Genomic DNA, 16,872 nt, shown 5'->3' on the forward strand with positions numbered 1-16,872 from the left:
AAGGGTGTTGCGGGGATTCGAACACAGGTCCGTCCTACCAAAACCAGTCCCATCACCACTGGGCCAACACTTACTTGGTATACCCCAAGTAATTATAGTTTTTATTTAGAGTAATATTTTATTTTAAAATGAGAACATCCAATATAATTGGTGCAGTGATTAAGATTATAGTATATAAACTTGAAGTTACAAGATCAAATCGGCTTTCCAGCCTAAATAAATTTAAGAGAAATGCTGAATACTTTTTTGTATTCTAATGTAGCAAAGTTAACAAATGTTCTTAACAGTAATTTAATTAAGGGCACTAAGTACCATGATCTCAGATCCTAAACATAGTTCACCAACGGAAAGAGAATTATAAAAGTCCAACAAACATTTGAGGTAACTAGAGATGACCCTGCGTAATAAGTGAATTTACACAATCATCAAACATCTCCTCAATTGGCTTGAACTTGAACCCTAAATTCTCAATCTTGGAAGTGTTGTAGGTGTAGTAAGGTCTGTCCAGCTTTGTAAACCTGGAAAAATGTCACAAACAAAATACATGGTTCCCATGAGAAGAACCAAATTTATAGTAATACAAACTCATTATTGATAGTTTACTACATACATGTATCTCATGCACCATATTGTTTATGCTGTATGCACCCAACCAGAGGCGAAGCTACCGGGCGTAGAGATGACAATTATCCATGGGTGAGTAAATTATCCACCCACCCGTCCCGAATGAATGGGTGATCACCCGCGATGAAGCGAGTGATGGATGGATTGGGTCGGATATGGATTTTTTTGGATCAATCACTCGCTCCATCCATCCATTAATATATTCTTCCATATATATATACATATAATATTAAAAAAATTGTTTTTTTAGTGCCAAGTGTTATTTAAGGTAATTAAAAAAATACTCAAATTTTTGTTAAGGGATAAAAAAATACTTATAATTACTTTTCGGTGTGTAATAAGATTGATATTTTATCGCTTTATTGTTAATCTATGAGACTATGATTAATTTTTCATATATTAATTTCTTTAAAATTGCTAAGTCTAAAAAATAGTTTTTATTCCTAGTATCACCCGTTTCCCCACCCTCCCCACCCGCAGATGATGGGTGGAGTGGATATGGGTGAAGTTTTTGGTGGTTGATGGATGGTGTGGGTGAAGTTTTGGGTCGCGGGTGATGGAGGGGATGGAGCTCCACCCGACCCATCTCCGATCCATTGCCATCCCTACGGCGGGGGGAGTGGCTTTACCCCTAGTACACAACAGTAAAAAAAACAACCTATTAGGGAATCGAAATCAGAGATAAAACATCAACATAATTGTGTTTATTGTTGTAGGGAATCAGAACATAATATTCCTAGGAACAATAGGCTGTGAAAATATGGAAAGACATATCAGTTTTTGGGCTCAAATATATGTTCAAGACCCTAAATTCCAGGTCAGGTTTGAAGTAAAATATTTTCCTGGTCTAGGTACAAGTAAGGTGATGTAAATATACCAATAGGTTAGTCATTCGCATTCGATACTAGATAAATTTTGTCTACTTTACAAGTCTTCAAATAGTTAAAGATGAACTTACCCTCTAGGAATAGGATAAGATGGATATCGAGATGCTAAAAAGGATGCTAATTCGTAATGTTCCATAACCGTGGAACTACAAAGGTATCGACCATGTGCTTCTTCACGTTCATAGACCAAGATATGGCACAGAGCTATATCGTCAATGTGAATGTATCCCATCCTTCCATGAAACTCGAATTTGTTTGTTTCTCCTGTAATTTGAATAAATAGGTGTCAATTACATAGTAAACTATAGATTGTGATTTGTTGATACCAGAAAACAGATTTAAGATAGAATGGAAACTGGTATCTATGAGCTAGATTATCTTCTTAGCTCACGGGATTGTTAAGTTGTACTAGAAGTAATTGATCACTGATGAAGGTAATTGTCAATTATAGCTGCTAGGGCACAATAAAGCAGGCAAGGAAAGTGCAACTTACTTGCTTATTGAATTTTAACATTGTTAAAAAAGAGGACAGACAAAAGTATAACTTCTTATATTCAAATGCATAAATCATAACATTTTACAACTGTAAATAAAAAGGGATTAGTTCTTATGAAAACATAGCTATTTAAAACATCTCACATAATAGAACGAGTATACATGATAGATGACAATCAAGTGAGAGCAAGAATGCTTGTACTAAGACCACCCGGAATTCATTAGAGTTTATGAGCTTGGGGTAGGCTTGTGATGAGACCTACTCGTTTTTTGGGTTTTTATACTACGACGTGAAAAGCTGAAAAAAAAGTACATGATAGATAAATCACAAATATAGAGAAGTTTAAGTAAATACCTTGGAACAAGCCAAGAACGTCAGAGGCAGTAGAGCAAAGATTAGGAGGGAGACTAGGCCCAATTACAAAAGCAGGAAGGATAGTCACTAAATCGATGTTATTCTCCTTGCAGAAGTCCCATGCTGCTTTCTCTGCCTGAATTTTCGACAGTGCATACCATACCTATATTAATGCAACAATGCAAGGTTATGTATTAGCAAACCAATTGAACAAAAACTTAGTTATGAGTTATGACATGTATCATGTAAACTCCTTGCCCTTGCAGTCTTATATCAAGATCAAACTTCCGCTACAAATATGTCCTCAAAGTATAGCATCAGAAGATCTTTTCAAAAAAATCAATGTTAAATTTGTATTCAAAACAAATATAGCAGTTACATTATCAAAAAAAATCTCTTTTTTTTACAATTTAATAGAAAAAGTATTTACATGTTGTCCACCACTTCACAGACCAAAAGTTCCATATTTCAAGATGAGAAAGTTAATGACTTCACTGTGTAAGATACTTTCAAGAGATTACAATTACCTGGAACCTTTCACAAAGTTCGGTGGAGCTCCAAACTGATTCATCAAGAGGAACAGAAGGGTCAATATCCTCTCTTATTCTGACAGTTGAAGAAGATGAGGTAAGAACCACACGTCTTAGCGACGGGTTCTTCTTGCATGATTCAAGTACATTCAATGTTCCCCTTATGGCAGGTTCCAATATTTCTGCCTGAAAATTTGACAAGATTTTATTTACATCAAGTGAATAGTCCAAAAATTGCATATATAAAAACACTCCTAAACTTTGAAATTTTAGCGCGCTCAAAAAATATACTCCCTCTATTTTGAAATAGGTGTCCACGTTTAACTAATTTTTTTAATTACATTTTTTATCACTTATACGGGCAATTGTGTCAGCTAAAGTAATAATCCCACGCAGTATCATTTATCAATCTAGAATACACTAATGCAACAACTAACAATATTATTTCATTATGAAGTAACAATGCAATAATATTTTGGGATAGAAAAGTGCTCACCTTTGGATCTTTCTTGGTTCCTGCAACAGGGGAAGCAGTGTGAAATACACCCTCACATCCCCATACTGCTCCATCAAAGCTTCCTTCTTCCATTAAATCAGCCTTTACTAATTTCAGCCTCTCTTTTGCCCCTTCAAGCCTCCACAGATGCTCCAATTTTTTTACATCTCCTAATTAATTCACAAATTAAGTTCATTCTTAGGAGAGCACCAAAAAATGAACTTATACTTAGGATTATAAAGAACACATTTTTCTTATTAAACTTTTATTCGCCGTTATTACTGTGGTGATTTATGGTCCTTAGTCCTTACCAATCATCCTATGCTAGTTTCTCTACTATTTAAATTTATTATTGTTCTTAAACTTTTTGCGAGAGCGAAAAGGACAGCCATTTTGAATCAACGATTGGCTGAAATCATCAAGTTCAACTAACAATAATAATTGGGATGATTTGAATGAAATGACTAACTAGCTAGGTGATAAAATTTTAAACATTCTTTTTAGTTCATTACATCAAGCAATATTTTCCAACTCAAATGTCAAAATACTTTAATAAATATGTAAACTTGCTAGTAAGGTTTGAGTTCATTCCAACAAAAACAAAAGGTTTAAATTAGCGACTAAAAACAATATCAAGAGTGCACAAACTGCCATATGGTGTATATATTACAGATTAAGTTTAGAAAGGTGTGATCAACCTTATTTACATTGGTCAATACCAAAAAAAGAGAGGTGTTTTTAAGAATAAAACACATTATTTCACACCATTAATCATTTGTTGATCCTTTCAATTTCTTTTTCATTTATGTGTATGTGTGGACTGTGGACTGTGGACTGTCGACTGTCGAATGGAGGGGAGAGGGAAGGGAAGATAGAATATCAGAGAAGTAAAGGAAAATGGCAGAACCTGGGTCCCTGACTGTTCCAATGACAAAATAGCCAGATGAAAGAAGACGCTTGACCAGCCAAGAAGCTAGAAACCCTGAGGCCCCTGTTACACAAACCTTTCCTTTGATTTCATCCTTTTTCTGGTCCATCTTTTTTGGCATATACTATGCTTTCTAACCAACCCATACATATTGGCTTGAGTTTATATATCGTCGTCTCATGAGTTATCTTCATCCTAGTTTTCTACTTAGGTATGTGTTGGATTAAAGGGATGGTGAAACATGATATGGTCGTGACAAGTAGTCCTCAGTTTCCAAAGAAAATACTAAGCAAGAAATGAATGGATTGTGGAGTTTGGTTACTGAACACCATTCATGCAAAGTTCATGTGAGAAGCTCTTTGCTTCATGCAAATTTCCTTTCATCTTGGATGCTTCCATAAAGAAGTCACTCTTGAGCGAATATTTATGCCGATTTTCACTTCAAAGCTGGACTTAACATTACTACTTTAATAAGTAAGCAATGTAAGCATACCCTGTAAAAGTAAAGTCTAATTTGCATCAAAAGAGTATCATCTTTAACAAACCTTTTTAATGCACACATCTGCTCAAACTAAGCAAGCTAAGATAGAGCAGCTACTAGCATGAAACACAGGAGAAAAATCAAGATTATAAACAAGTGCTTAATCACATAGCACGAAAGCAGTCACGTAATAGTCATGGAATAGCCATTTGCATCACACGAACATGAGCGCGCTTGCAATCTCACTGACTCAATGTGTGGCCAATGTAATTAAGCTGAATTGAGTTAAAGAACATAAGTTCAACCATACAAAGAAGAAACTTGCCTATACAGGCTCCGGCATTACACATGTACAGATCCACAGTTCGTAATAAAAGCCATATAAGAACATATCTTAAGGTTCAAGTTCTTTTCTGATAAAACAAATCCCTGTGCCAAAACGCCAATTGTATGGAGTATTAATACAAATACAATGTCCATAAGTTATAGCATGAAAAATAAGCATTAGCATTTAGCAGTGGTTCATAATTTATGAAGCATATGTAAACTCTGGGACAAATTCTAGTCCGAAAATTTTATGCCGTAAGATGTAACTATATACGCTAATTACTTACTCCGTTTTTAAATATATGCAACATGTTGACTCTCATACATGTTAATGCACTATTTTAACTGTTAATATCTTTATTTATCGACTAGTAACACTCGTGAAAAATTGATATTTTGAAAATACATTACATTTTGAGTCTAATCCAACAATATATTACCTGATAGCATTTGCATTCATATATCATCTTTGATGTGTCAAAATTAGATTAAGAATTTTAAATAGTGCAAAATTTTGAATGTTAGCATGTATTCAGAAAAGATGTAGTAATTTGTAACAACTCCAAACACCTAAAACTAACATTACTTATACACAAGTTGTGAATTTGACAAATTGAAACCCTAAGTAGACTAGTTTTTTCCAAAACTGTAAAAATGTATATGAAGAAAGAAGATAACCTTAGTTTAGATGAGACAACTTCATACACAGCAATACAGCATATTGCAACGAGTATATTAGTAGCAAAGAGAATGAGGTTCTGGTGGGTGCTAGATCCTAAAGGCGATTCTTGTGTTAAACTAGGCAGCTTGGGTGAGATTGGACTTTGGACTGGAAAGAGAACGCTAAATGTAAATGGATAGGGGTCATAGGGCCTAGGGGGAGAAAGTAAGGGCAATTTTGGTATCTTACTGCCTTTGACAATTAGCGAATAACAATCGATTAGTTGTTAGTTGGTTGTATTAACAGGCTTGTTGATTATATTAAAGGATTTGAATAACTAATTGTGTTAGAGAATTTAATTAGTTGTTCTATGAGAGTTTGACCAGCTTATTGTATTAGCAGTTTGTATAATAGATTAATATTTTAATATGGTAAAAAAAAGAACATTAAGAGGCCTTTTTTACGCGATGCACCCCCGCCCTTTCGAACTTGATCCTGGACTGGCGGACCAGGTCCTCCACGGGAGGATTTCTTTCCCCGGAAGCAGCAAATACCTAATGCAAAAGAGATTAATAATCTTTGGTAAATAACTAAGAGTTAATTACATTTTAATTTAAATGTCTTTTCACCTTAATATTCCCAAATTTTTTCCACCTAAAATCTCATTCCACGACCTTTTTCAAAATGCTTCTTCATTCAAATGGGTAAAAACCTTTGATTTAAGCCTAATATTATACTTCATTTACTACATAAAGCTATTAGTTTGAGATATTTTTTAGAGGTGGCAAAACTGACTCATACCCAATATCGACATGAGACTCAATTTTTACCAACTCGAAATAGAATTGAAACCTGAAATAATATGACCTCACCCAGATCTAACCCGTAAGCAACTAAACCCGAATGTGAACCATACTCCGATACTCGAAGCAGTCCGAACATATATATATACCCGACTCAAAAATTATGACCTGAACTCGACCTGTGATGATTAAATTATTTCTGGAGTGCACGTGTGAAGTACTAAGACATGGGCTCTTTGAAAGCCATGGCAAAAGGAAGTGATCAACTATATTTTTACTGACAAGTCTAGGCTTAAAATTACTCAAGGTGTTGTTGGCGCTGTTGCAGACAAGGGTTCTATACTAAAGTCGATTCCTCACACAATTCACAAAGTTAAACAAGGGTTCCAAGTTCTATATTAAGATCAGAAGTATTAAGACTTAGAGGCATGGTTTTATTGCTTTTACTAATAAGAGATGTTTGTTGATTGTGCTAAGACAATTTTTTTTTGAAGCAGCTCCACGAGGGAGTTAAAAACATGACTTTTTCTACAAAATAACCGAGTCAGATACTTGGACACCCGTATCCGAGTAAATCCTCAATCCTTGTCTGAGTAACATAGGTTTTTTCTGCACATGAGATCTACAGTGTGTGAATGATCCTTTTTATAGGCTCGAACTGGTGCTGCACAAGCCGAAGGAGGTATTCATGGGTGGTGGTATTTTCAGAAGAAGTCATTTTGAATGCATATTAACATATTTGTATCAGATTACATCTGAGCTTTGACTCACAGAAGAATATTGGAGTAAAACTGGCTTGAACAAAAATAGGTCTTGGAGTTTATTTTACCACTTTATTGCTAATGTAAGAATATTTGAGTCCTGATTTATTTAATCCTTGTTATATTTCATCAATGGGATCATAAAGAACCGCCTTTACAGCACCTGCCATGTCCTCAGATGTAAACCCATCAGTTTTCATGTAGAATAGGTGCAACACCTTGCTCATTTTCCAGAAAACCTTTCTGCAATCTTTTGGAACTACACTTTCTTCATTGCCTTGCAATGCCATTCTAAGTAACTCTCTTCTTTTGTCACTGATTGCATGTCTTATTTTTCTGATTGCGTCTTCTTTGCTGACAGTTCCATTCCCGTGTAGGATGAGTAACGACACAGCGTTCAGCTTTCCTTCCTCTGCTTCTCTCTGAGGCAACATCCATGATGTTAATCTTCTTAAAAATGAAAAATCAAAGGATACATATCTTATCTAAGAAAAACTGTATGATCAAGGCAGAACTTCCTCTGTGAAAGCAGTGGAAAACAAGACTAATTCCGCCCCTACCAAATCTGGAGCTGCAAAAAACATATGACTGGATTTACTTGCCTGAAAACCTTGGAAATCATTGAGGAGACGCCCACAAGTGCTCATCAACTTGAATAGACTATGGTACTCGTAACTTGTTATAATCTCCTCAGATAGCTTAGGACCGATAAAATACAGTGTTGGAAGAACTATCGGTCCCAAGGCAAAAGATACATATCCATTTTCCATGTATTCTTCCATTGTAGGTACTGATTTGTTCCTCACCATCTCTGCTTCTTTCCACATTGACTTTACGAGATTAAGCCACTGTCTCACAACCAGTCCAAAAAACAGTTAAATATCATCCGTCCAACTCATGGCTTGTGTACTAGAAAGAGCAAAAATTCAAAATTGTGGAACAACTAAAGATCACCCGAAAGATATGTTTTGAACTTAGTACGAAAATCTTACAATCTCAACCAAGTGTTTTGTGATGCTATGACCTTGCCATGTGATTGCTCTAGCTCCGATTTCACATATTGTGTCCCTGAGAGCTGAGAATATGATTTCAACTTTCTTGGAACAAGTTTGGGTCCTTTTATCTGCATCCCACCTGCCAAATTCAGCTGATATTTAACAACAGAGCAAGATGTTTTTCGGGGTTTTCATTCCTTGTGTGTAGGGGAGTGGGGGCAGCAACACGTACCCTTCGACCAACTGAATAAGATTTAGTTGCTCCTCTTCAGAGCTTCCGACATCAAAGAAATCATCGACCACAGTAGTCAGAACACTATTCTTGGCCCATGAAATGCGTGCATCAGCTAGTTCAGGATAGGAAAGGCTTGCAGCAGCAGAGAAGTAGCAGTAGCTAAGCTTTTGTCTAGAAAAGGTCAGCTGATCCAATTTACTCTCTGAAAGCCATCTGGATTTCATGTAGAGCAGAAGTTCAGTCACTTCAAAGCAGAATCAATCATAAAAAAGCTATGTTACATTTGAGATTGTTCTCAGACATTTCTCCAGTCTGATCTGAAGCTGCAACAGTCAGGATAGTAGTTTATACCTCTGAAGTTGTTTGAATTCCTGAAGATGTATGGATTGGCAATAGCTGAAGTCATTCTTTGCTAGTTGTAAGAGAAATTCCTCACCAAAGTTAGTGCAGCTGAGATAAGAAGAAATATGGATATTTAGTAACGAGAAGAATGAGTCAGGAAATCATCTAAAACAAACCAAAAGAGAACAATATCAGAGAAGTACCGTATAGAAGACTTAAAAACCCGTACATCATTCAAGTTATCACGTTCGATAAATTTTCTGCTTTCTAAGCGCTCTAAACTCGCATGGTAGGGACTTTTCAAGGTATCAGCTACCTGATACACAAAGATGGAAGTCTAAAATGTTGCAAAAATTAAATAAAGACATAGTATTTATGAACATGGTATTGATAGTTTGGTACCTCTTTGATGAGATTTTTGCTAAACCTGTCTGCTTGTGTGGAATGTTCAGAGATGTTTCTATCAAGAAAGATCCTTGAATTTGATGTTTGTTTCTCTAGATAAGATTCATGATCATATATTTTAAGCTGTGATGCCCTAAAAAGTTCTAAAGCAGATCTAACGTCTTCCAGGTGTCCTCCAAATTGATGAAAGCAGCAGTCTTCATCATGATATACGGCCAACATTTCTGTAAAGAAGATACGTGTGCTTAAGAACTCCAATTTTCAACATAAAGATGATGATGATAAGTGGAAAAGCCTGCCTGAAGAGACATCATATCCATGGTCACGTAACAGCCGAAATGCCATCGTAGTAGTAACGACATCAGAAAATGTCTCATCATCACCTTGCTCCCACCGTCTGCTCTTTGACATTAAGTTCACAGATGATGAGAAGTTGCGCAGAAAATGCCAACTAGAATCATCATAAAATAAATATTCTCATCCAATGTTATTAATTACATGGTAAGCACTTACCTGAAAGTTTCATTCAAGACAGAAGTAATTTCTTCCTTAAAATGCCTATCCAATCCCAAGATCTGAAGGACGTCAGCCATATAAAGCCGGAAATATGCATCAAATGGGTGTATACTGGGGACTGGAAGACCAAAAGAGGGTAAATTCAGAGCCTAATGCATAAAGTGTAATGGTCATTGCAGAAAGAAGCAGCTTATTAACCTGCATTTCCGAATTTCTTCAAGACTGAAGACAGGTAGCTGTAACAATTTGTATCTTGGAGCTCAGAAAAAGCAGCTGCTGTTGTGGAAGGTGAATTAAACAGAGAGCCATTCTTCCTTTGATATTCCATTACCATTTTCCAGTCTTGTGATTTCCCCATTGCTTCTGAAATATATGCCAGATAGAAATTCCTAGCCTTTGAGTTCTTTCCATGGATTCTAACAAGAAAAAAGAAACGGAAATAAGCCTTTTGGGTTTTATGTTACTTTATTTCTTCTGAAATGAAGGGACCTTCTTATCTAACATTATCTGCACTTGCATAACAGATTTAGGTCTTTCATGGTAGAGCATGGATTCTGCCCTATGATACCGGAACTTTTTATTTCACCTCAAGTACCCATGTGGGATCCTATAAACTTTGACATGGCTATAAACTTGGGCCAAAATCATGGACATTCGAGTCTGACATTTAATCATGTACCCTTCTGGACATAAGTACTCCAGTGATACAGTCTGAGTAACATACATTCTGACAACTCCCAAACATCGCAGCCATGAAAATTAAAATAGAAATGAACTTATGTATATATACCTCTTGAGCTCTAAATCCTTCTTTTGAATCACAGCATCAATATCTGAGGGTGCTAAATGGAAATTTACATCCAATTTAAGAGCTTTTTCAATCATACTAGCAAATATGACATTAAAGCCAATTGGAGAATGCTGTTCCTCATCCATTGCAGAAGCAAAATTTGACATGATGAAGTCAAGGCCTGCCCAAAGGAGAAAAACAATCAGTTTCTTCTTTCAAGAAGAAATTCACACTATGAGTACTTAAACAGTTTTACCCTTTATCATCTGTTCTTCACCCACAGACCATGTATTAAGCGCGAGGACACAGGCTAAGGTGGAGGAAAGCGAGTCTTTGAGTAGGCAAGTGTCATGATGATGAACAACGCCGCCCCAAGAGCCATCATGGAGCTGGTTTTCCAGTATCCAATTTACGGTCCCTGGAAAACAAGGCGTAGTTGGAGCAGCAGGAGAAGGCACCATTGCTACCCAGGCTGTATCATAAGCTGATACCGAAAGCTCAACTTTATGAAACATCTTTCTGATCTTTTCTTTGGCATCCTCAAACCTCTGATCATCAAATTTAGCATATCTTATTGGTTAAATTTCTGTAAGAATGTAATGACTAATGAGAATCAAGTGGTAGAACATTTACCTTGATATCATAATTTGTTGTGCTATCTAAAGAACATGAAATTCCATAGGAAGCTTTATGTGTACAGAAATTAGACGCTGAAGACAAGTAATATAAAAAAAAGCAAGTGAGAAAAGAAGTGCCAAGAAAATTTGCTAGTTACACTAATAAACCATAAAATAACTGAACAAATCCAAGTAAAAGAATATACACTTCAGAAAATTAAAAAATGTATATCTCTATATTCATCCGTAAAAGAACATGCAATTTGAAAGTTACAACAAAAGAACATACAGTAAAAGAATACGTATGAACAAAACGTTTACTGAGAGCATATTGCATATCATATTCTCATGTGTTACTTGTTTATATCAGAAACAACACAAAGTAAACAAGGGATCGGGAAGAGGGTAATACTAACTACTAAGGGTTGTATTTGTACACGTACTTAGGACGATAGTAAATAATTTTAGGACGACATTTAACAAAACCCAAAAAAATGCGTGCTTGAAATTCACCATACTTTCCCTGTATTAATATCATATTTTTTCATGCCAAGTACAAAAAGAAAGAGAGAAAACCTGGTGAAAGACGGCAACTGAGTTGTTGGGAGCAAAAATGAGAGAAATTGGAAGGAGAGAGAAACATGAGGAAGTAAAAAAAAAAAAAAAAACTTGACAATTAAACTCAGAAACACAGTTCTAAAACAGAAAAACCCTGAAACTGATTCTAAAAACCCTGTATTTTTCTTGGAATTTGGTTTTTGGAATGTTTGTTTTGTCACTCCAAAACAAATTTGTGTCACTGGTTTTTTCTTCTACTTATTAGTATATCTTTTTTACCTTTTCTCAAGAATTATTAATTGGTTTAGTTGTGTACTTGTGTGTCAATTGTGACAGTAGCTGAGCTCTAGCCTAAGTTATAAACATTGACGCGAAATGAAAGGGATAAAAAGCTCATCTTTATACTGTTAGCTTCCCACTATTTTTTGGTCTTAATAGTTTACTTTATAATGAACATTGCATTTGGATTATTCCATTCACATTATGGAGATTCGTTGCCTAAAGATGGGAAACTTTCTTTTTTTTGAGTAGAGATGAGATCAAAAGAGTTATGCTAACAAATTGCTATATTTTTGGATAATATCATGTCAAATAAGTAACAATCTTTATTCTAGAAGAGAATAGGAGGGGACACCAAACCTTCATAAAAAGAACAATATCTCCTGTCTCAAACCAGTGGAAATCATCAAATTAATGTTGCTGATAAAGTTCACTTCAGGCAACCTGAATCATTTGGAAATCCCATCTGTTTCTTGATAGGAATTTTTTTTTGACAACGAGAAAATTTGCATTAATTAAAAAAAGTCCAACCTAACATTAATACATCCAAACATACAACGAAGCAAATAGAAACTAAAGGAGCTGCATTTGCTCTTAGATAGGGCCTATTCTCCCAGCTTATTTTCAGTTCAATTCAGTGCAGTTCAATTCAGATCAATTCAATTTAATTCAGATCAATTCAGTTCATGTCAGCTCTGGACAGTTTTTTACTCTCACATATCACTATTCATTTCAATTTAATTCAGTTTAGTTTAGTTTAGTTCAATTCAGTTCAGCTTCAGTTGTTTTATGCCGAAGAGAACAAACACATACTCTATGAAACAAAAACAAACTATTACATGCCCAATCCAACTTAAACTTGTCTCAAGCGATGGAAGGTAGGTTGGATTTCTTTTGCGGTACACTCTACATAAATTGGTTATATCTTAGAATACAACATGGAAAAAGAGCATGTTTCAAGCAACATTTGCAGCGTAAAATTGAAGAATAAAAGAACTTAAATGATGGTCTCTAAAATATCATTCAAATCAAAATGTACAGTAGAATGCACAGGAACAGGTCACTGCACCCAATCACAAGTTTACAACTCCTTTTCTTTCCTATTTCTGAAGAACAAATTTAATTTGGCGAGAAATGGTATCGCAAGCTGAAAACTCAGAAAGGAGAGCAGTAGTTCATACACAATTTCTGAGCGAATCCCCTGCCCCTTGGAAGAAAAAGTACGAAAGAACAAAATCCGCAATGAAGATACCAACCAGAGATAAAACAACAGCTGAAGTAGTAGATTCTCCAACACCCTTCGCACCACCCATGGTTGTTACTCCCCAAGAACAGCTGACAATTGCAATTATAGCACCAAAAACCTGGGACTTAATCATGGCACTAATTATATCCCATGGCCTAAGAGCTCTCTGAGCAGAATCCAAAATCATTCTATAGCTGACACCGTATACACTATCGGCCAAGAAGGCACTAGATGCCATCCCCACCGTAAAGCACATCAGGGTCAAAAAAGGTAAAGCTGCACAAGAAGCAATTACCCTTGGTGTGATGAGGTAATCAACAGGATTTGTCCCAAGAACTCTCAGTGTGTCGGTTTGCTCAGAAACCTGCATGGTTGCGAGTTCTGCAGCGAATGAGCTTCCAATACGACCTGCCACCACAATCGATGTGACTACAGGGCTTAGTTCCCTAGAGAAGGCAAGAGCTAAGACCCCACCAATGGATCGGTTGAGCCCTAGCCGGGTGAATTCTCGAACGAATTGGATAGTGAAAGCCATGCCCACAAAAGCTGATGTCAGAAGACAGACCCCAACAGATTTTGGACCAACTCTTTCCAGCTGTTGGAGTGTGTTTTTCCAGTGGATTTTACCCTTGAGAGCCCGGTATATGACTTGCCCTGCCAAGATAAAAACTGATAATCCTCTCCATAAGTACCTGGGAGGTGACCAGTTGGTGAATAAAGTCCCCATTTCAAAAGTGGGAGAGTGATTAATGCTTGAGCTTTCATCGGTTGGTACGACTGCAGGGGAACCGTCATTTGAATTTGGAATGGCCGACAATGCTGAAGATTGGATAGGTTTTAGTAACCTATTACATCTTCCAGCAATGTGTGATTTTTCATTGCATCGAGAGGAATTATGAGTTCTGATTTCCGACCATTTATCATGTTGGGGAACATCTCTCCTGCTGTTGGTCCAGCAACTCTGCGATTTAAAACTAACATTCATGATGAAAACAAAAACAGTTAAACATTAGGTGCAAGAAATGGACATTCATGATGAAAACAAAAACAGTTAAACATTAGGTGCAAGAAATGGCATAGGCAGTACATGAACTATCTCAAAGTAATAGAAAAAGAATCAAAGGAGGTTTTGGAGGTTCGGGGACTGGAGAGGAAAGAGGAGATACCTGCTGCTAGAAATGCAAGGCAATGACAGCAGTAACGTAACTGTATGCATGATCAGGCCCTCTGTTCAACTCTAATACAACACTACTTGAAGTAAGCACTATGTTCAGGAATTATTGCCCTAAATCCTTTCTTTGCCAAGTAGAGAAGAAGGTATGGCATAACGCCTCATGCTGCAGGAGTTTTTCCAGCATACATATCAAACCAAACCAGGGACCAAGTAAGTTTATCAGATGCAAGTAACACTTCAGCCTGAAATTAGTAACAAAAAATAATATAAATGCTTCTATAAAGTAAGTTCATGATTGTTTTCTTCTTCATTTGAACCTATACTATATGAAGCTTAAGGCAAAAAAAATTCTAAGATCTTAAATATCTAGTAGCTATGAGGTTTTGTAAAGTGATTTGTATCAGTCATGTGAATTCAAATGTTATTATACACTCGTTTAACCTAAATACAGCCATACATTCAACTTGCCATTAACAAAAGGTAACTCAAAAGCAATCATTTGCTCATTTGGATAATGCATATGGTAAAAGAAAAACATAAACTTTGCTTTGGATGTATCCATTTCTAGGTAGACAGAGCGTATATAAGGATTTGCACCAGAACAAAACAGAAAATCTAACTCCCAAGCGCACCTAGGTGCTCATACTCCCTCTCAATATTTTTGGACACATCAAATTTTGCTCAATTGAATTGAGGAATACTGAACAGCGTAAATAATGATCAAGTAACTAAAAGAAATGTGCGAGAGCACATAGCTTTAGGGGCTCCCAATAGCTCCTAAAATTTGCAGACATTTGGAAGGGGTTGAGGTATCAGGATTGAATATAATAGCCTTAACTATAAGAGGTTGGGTACTACGATTTGTAAGTGAAACTAGCCATTTTATCAACTTCCTTCTGATGTTGTGCATGTGTCCTCATTCCCCCAAAATGGCTTTTGTATCATTTAGGGTGGATTTTTTTTTCCACGCGTACGCAAGTATACCTTGTTGTCTGGATTTAAAACCCAAATGGCTCGTTTGGTAAAAGGCCATAAATGGTGGGAATGGTAATGCATTATAGTGTAAATTTGTACAACAAATACAGCCGTTATCTCTGGTAATGCTATTTCATCCCAAGATTTTCATTTTCTTCCTAAAAACTCATTACCATCCATTACCAAGGTGGTATTGGGTGGTAATGGAAATTTATAAAGGAAAACTCATGTTTTGTGATAAAGTTTCATTCCCATGATTATTGGCATGAGAACTTCTTTATACATTTACACTATATTTCATTACCATTACCACTATTTATAACTACTAACCAAACAGGCCGAAAGTCCCAAACTATTCTTGCAATGCTCCTATCTTCTGGCAAATCCTAATCGTGAAATTTCCTTTCTTATTCTCTACTAGGCTTTATCGCTAAGAAAGATGATAACTTCTTCAAATCATCAAAGAGGATAGCTGTTCTCTAATTCAAAGTACTTAGTATATATAAGTTGTAACAGCGAAGGTTTGTCTTATTAATGCTAAAGTTCGGGCTATGCAAGTTCCGTAAGTAGGCTGCACTCAGTTCTTACTATGTCATATATACTTAAATCACTTCTATGATCCATGGTATTGAAAATTTCGGCAGACTAACCTTAATTCAATAGAGATGCATTTACTCAATATTATTATTCAAACTCTCCATAACAAACTTCATATCTGCCATAAATTGGAAGACATTTATATGATATACATCAAATAATTCAAAACCATATAGTATCATATCCCTCATCCTCATCTAATATGTGAAACTAAAACAGAAGTAATCATAAGTAACTATATAAGTTCACAACCGCATAAAACCAATCGCATGAATAATCACATGAAGTAGATCTTAAAAATCGCAATTCCACACCAAAATCTGCAACAAAAATCGTCTAAACAAGTAGATTCATCTAAGGAACAAAACAAGAACCTGGAACGAGCTTCTGCAATTCGAGCGGTATGAGTGACGAATTTGCTTATGAGAGGTTCGAGAGGTTCTAAAGGAATTTGCTTATGAGTTGGGGCCGCGTCACCGGTAATTGTATAATGACTAGTATCTTTTGCACAAGATGCGTTGGTGACATCATATACAAGTGATTTTAGAGAAGTTTTTAATTTAAGGGCTGCATATAGCTTTCCCCTTAACTTCTTATATACAGTCCTTACGGCCTGTTTGGTAGTTGGTTATAAATGGTGGTAATGGGAATGAATTTGTGTGTAAATTTGTGAAAAATATCATTGTCCATTCCCATGGTAATGCTAATTTATCATAAAGTGTCCACTTTCCTTCTTGAATTTTCATTCCCATCCAATACCACCTTGTAGGGTGGTAATGAGTGGTAATGAAAATT

General features: G+C 36.0%; 3 protein-coding genes across 5 annotated transcripts; all 3 read right to left on the minus strand.

Annotated features, from left to right (window-relative positions):
- Positions 1 to 233: 233 nt before the first annotated feature.
- LOC125491511 (tetraketide alpha-pyrone reductase 1) lies at positions 234 to 7,145 on the minus strand. The gene is made up of 7 exons (XM_010692297.4): positions 5,802 to 7,145; positions 4,295 to 4,809; positions 3,388 to 3,557; positions 2,889 to 3,077; positions 2,362 to 2,524; positions 1,583 to 1,775; positions 234 to 518 (listed from the first exon to the last, which is right to left on the minus strand). The coding sequence occupies exons 2-7, from the start codon at positions 4,434 to 4,436 to the stop codon at positions 386 to 388; spliced, it is 990 nt and encodes a 329-aa protein (XP_010690599.2). The 5' UTR covers positions 4,437 to 4,809; positions 5,802 to 7,145; the 3' UTR covers positions 234 to 385.
- Positions 7,146 to 7,383: 238 nt separating this feature from the next.
- LOC104904107 (ent-kaurene synthase 5, chloroplastic) lies at positions 7,384 to 12,075 on the minus strand. 2 transcript variants are annotated; one of them, XM_010692296.4, is made up of 14 exons: positions 11,825 to 12,075; positions 11,265 to 11,341; positions 10,888 to 11,179; positions 10,632 to 10,812; positions 10,040 to 10,257; positions 9,839 to 9,959; positions 9,625 to 9,722; positions 9,323 to 9,549; positions 9,124 to 9,236; positions 8,930 to 9,028; positions 8,576 to 8,791; positions 8,341 to 8,482; positions 7,951 to 8,196; positions 7,384 to 7,770 (listed from the first exon to the last, which is right to left on the minus strand). In XM_010692296.4, the coding sequence occupies exons 1-14, from the start codon at positions 11,889 to 11,891 to the stop codon at positions 7,468 to 7,470; spliced, it is 2,400 nt and encodes a 799-aa protein (XP_010690598.2). In that variant the 5' UTR covers positions 11,892 to 12,075; the 3' UTR covers positions 7,384 to 7,467. The 2 variants fall into 2 exon arrangements, with proteins under 2 accessions (XP_010690598.2, XP_048492150.1); XM_048636193.1 differs by lacking the exons at positions 11,265 to 11,341; positions 11,825 to 12,075 and having other exon boundaries at positions 10,917 to 11,051.
- Positions 12,076 to 13,079: 1,004 nt separating this feature from the next.
- LOC104904109 (protein TRIGALACTOSYLDIACYLGLYCEROL 1, chloroplastic) lies at positions 13,080 to 16,609 on the minus strand. 2 transcript variants are annotated; one of them, XM_010692298.4, is made up of 3 exons: positions 16,452 to 16,609; positions 14,498 to 14,747; positions 13,080 to 14,305 (listed from the first exon to the last, which is right to left on the minus strand). In XM_010692298.4, exons 2-3 carry the CDS (start codon positions 14,545 to 14,547, stop codon positions 13,261 to 13,263), a joined length of 1,095 nt encoding a protein of 364 aa, XP_010690600.2. In that variant the 5' UTR covers positions 14,548 to 14,747; positions 16,452 to 16,609; the 3' UTR covers positions 13,080 to 13,260. The 2 variants fall into 2 exon arrangements, with proteins under 2 accessions (XP_010690600.2, XP_019107537.2); XM_019251992.3 differs by having other exon boundaries at positions 14,498 to 14,668; positions 16,452 to 16,598.
- Positions 16,610 to 16,872: the final 263 nt, after the last annotated feature.

This window comes from Beta vulgaris, chromosome 9, assembly GCF_026745355.1.
Source record: "Beta vulgaris subsp. vulgaris cultivar EL10 chromosome 9, EL10.2, whole genome shotgun sequence".
Classification (NCBI taxonomy): domain Eukaryota; kingdom Viridiplantae; phylum Streptophyta; class Magnoliopsida; order Caryophyllales; family Amaranthaceae; genus Beta; species Beta vulgaris.

Excerpts from the sequence above, each read along its gene's own strand:
- LOC125491511 (XM_010692297.4), bottom strand. The coding sequence starts at position 4,436 with ATGCCAAAAAAGATGGACCAGAAAAAGGATGAAATCAAAGGAAAGGTT. Across the intron at positions 3,558-4,294 it reads TGGAACAGTCAGGGACCCAG|GAGATGTAAAAAAATTGGAG; the intron begins GTTCTGCCATTT and ends TGAATTAATTAG. Across the intron at positions 3,078-3,387 it reads GAACCAAGAAAGATCCAAAG|GCAGAAATATTGGAACCTGC; the intron begins GTGAGCACTTTT and ends TCAAATTTTCAG.
- LOC104904107 (XM_010692296.4), bottom strand. The coding sequence starts at position 11,891 with ATGTTTCTCTCTCCTTCCAATTTCTCTCATTTTTGCTCCCAACAACTC. Across the intron at positions 10,258-10,631 it reads AAGGATTTAGAGCTCAAGAG|AATCCATGGAAAGAACTCAA; the intron begins GTATATATACAT and ends TTTTCTTGTTAG. Across the intron at positions 8,197-8,340 it reads CAAAACACTTGGTTGAGATT|TGGCTTAATCTCGTAAAGTC; the intron begins GTAAGATTTTCG and ends GTTGTGAGACAG.
- LOC104904109 (XM_010692298.4), bottom strand. The coding sequence starts at position 14,547 with ATGCATACAGTTACGTTACTGCTGTCATTGCCTTGCATTTCTAGCAGC. Across the intron at positions 14,306-14,497 it reads CCTTGCATTTCTAGCAGCAG|TTTTAAATCGCAGAGTTGCT; the intron begins GTATCTCCTCTT and ends CATGAATGTTAG.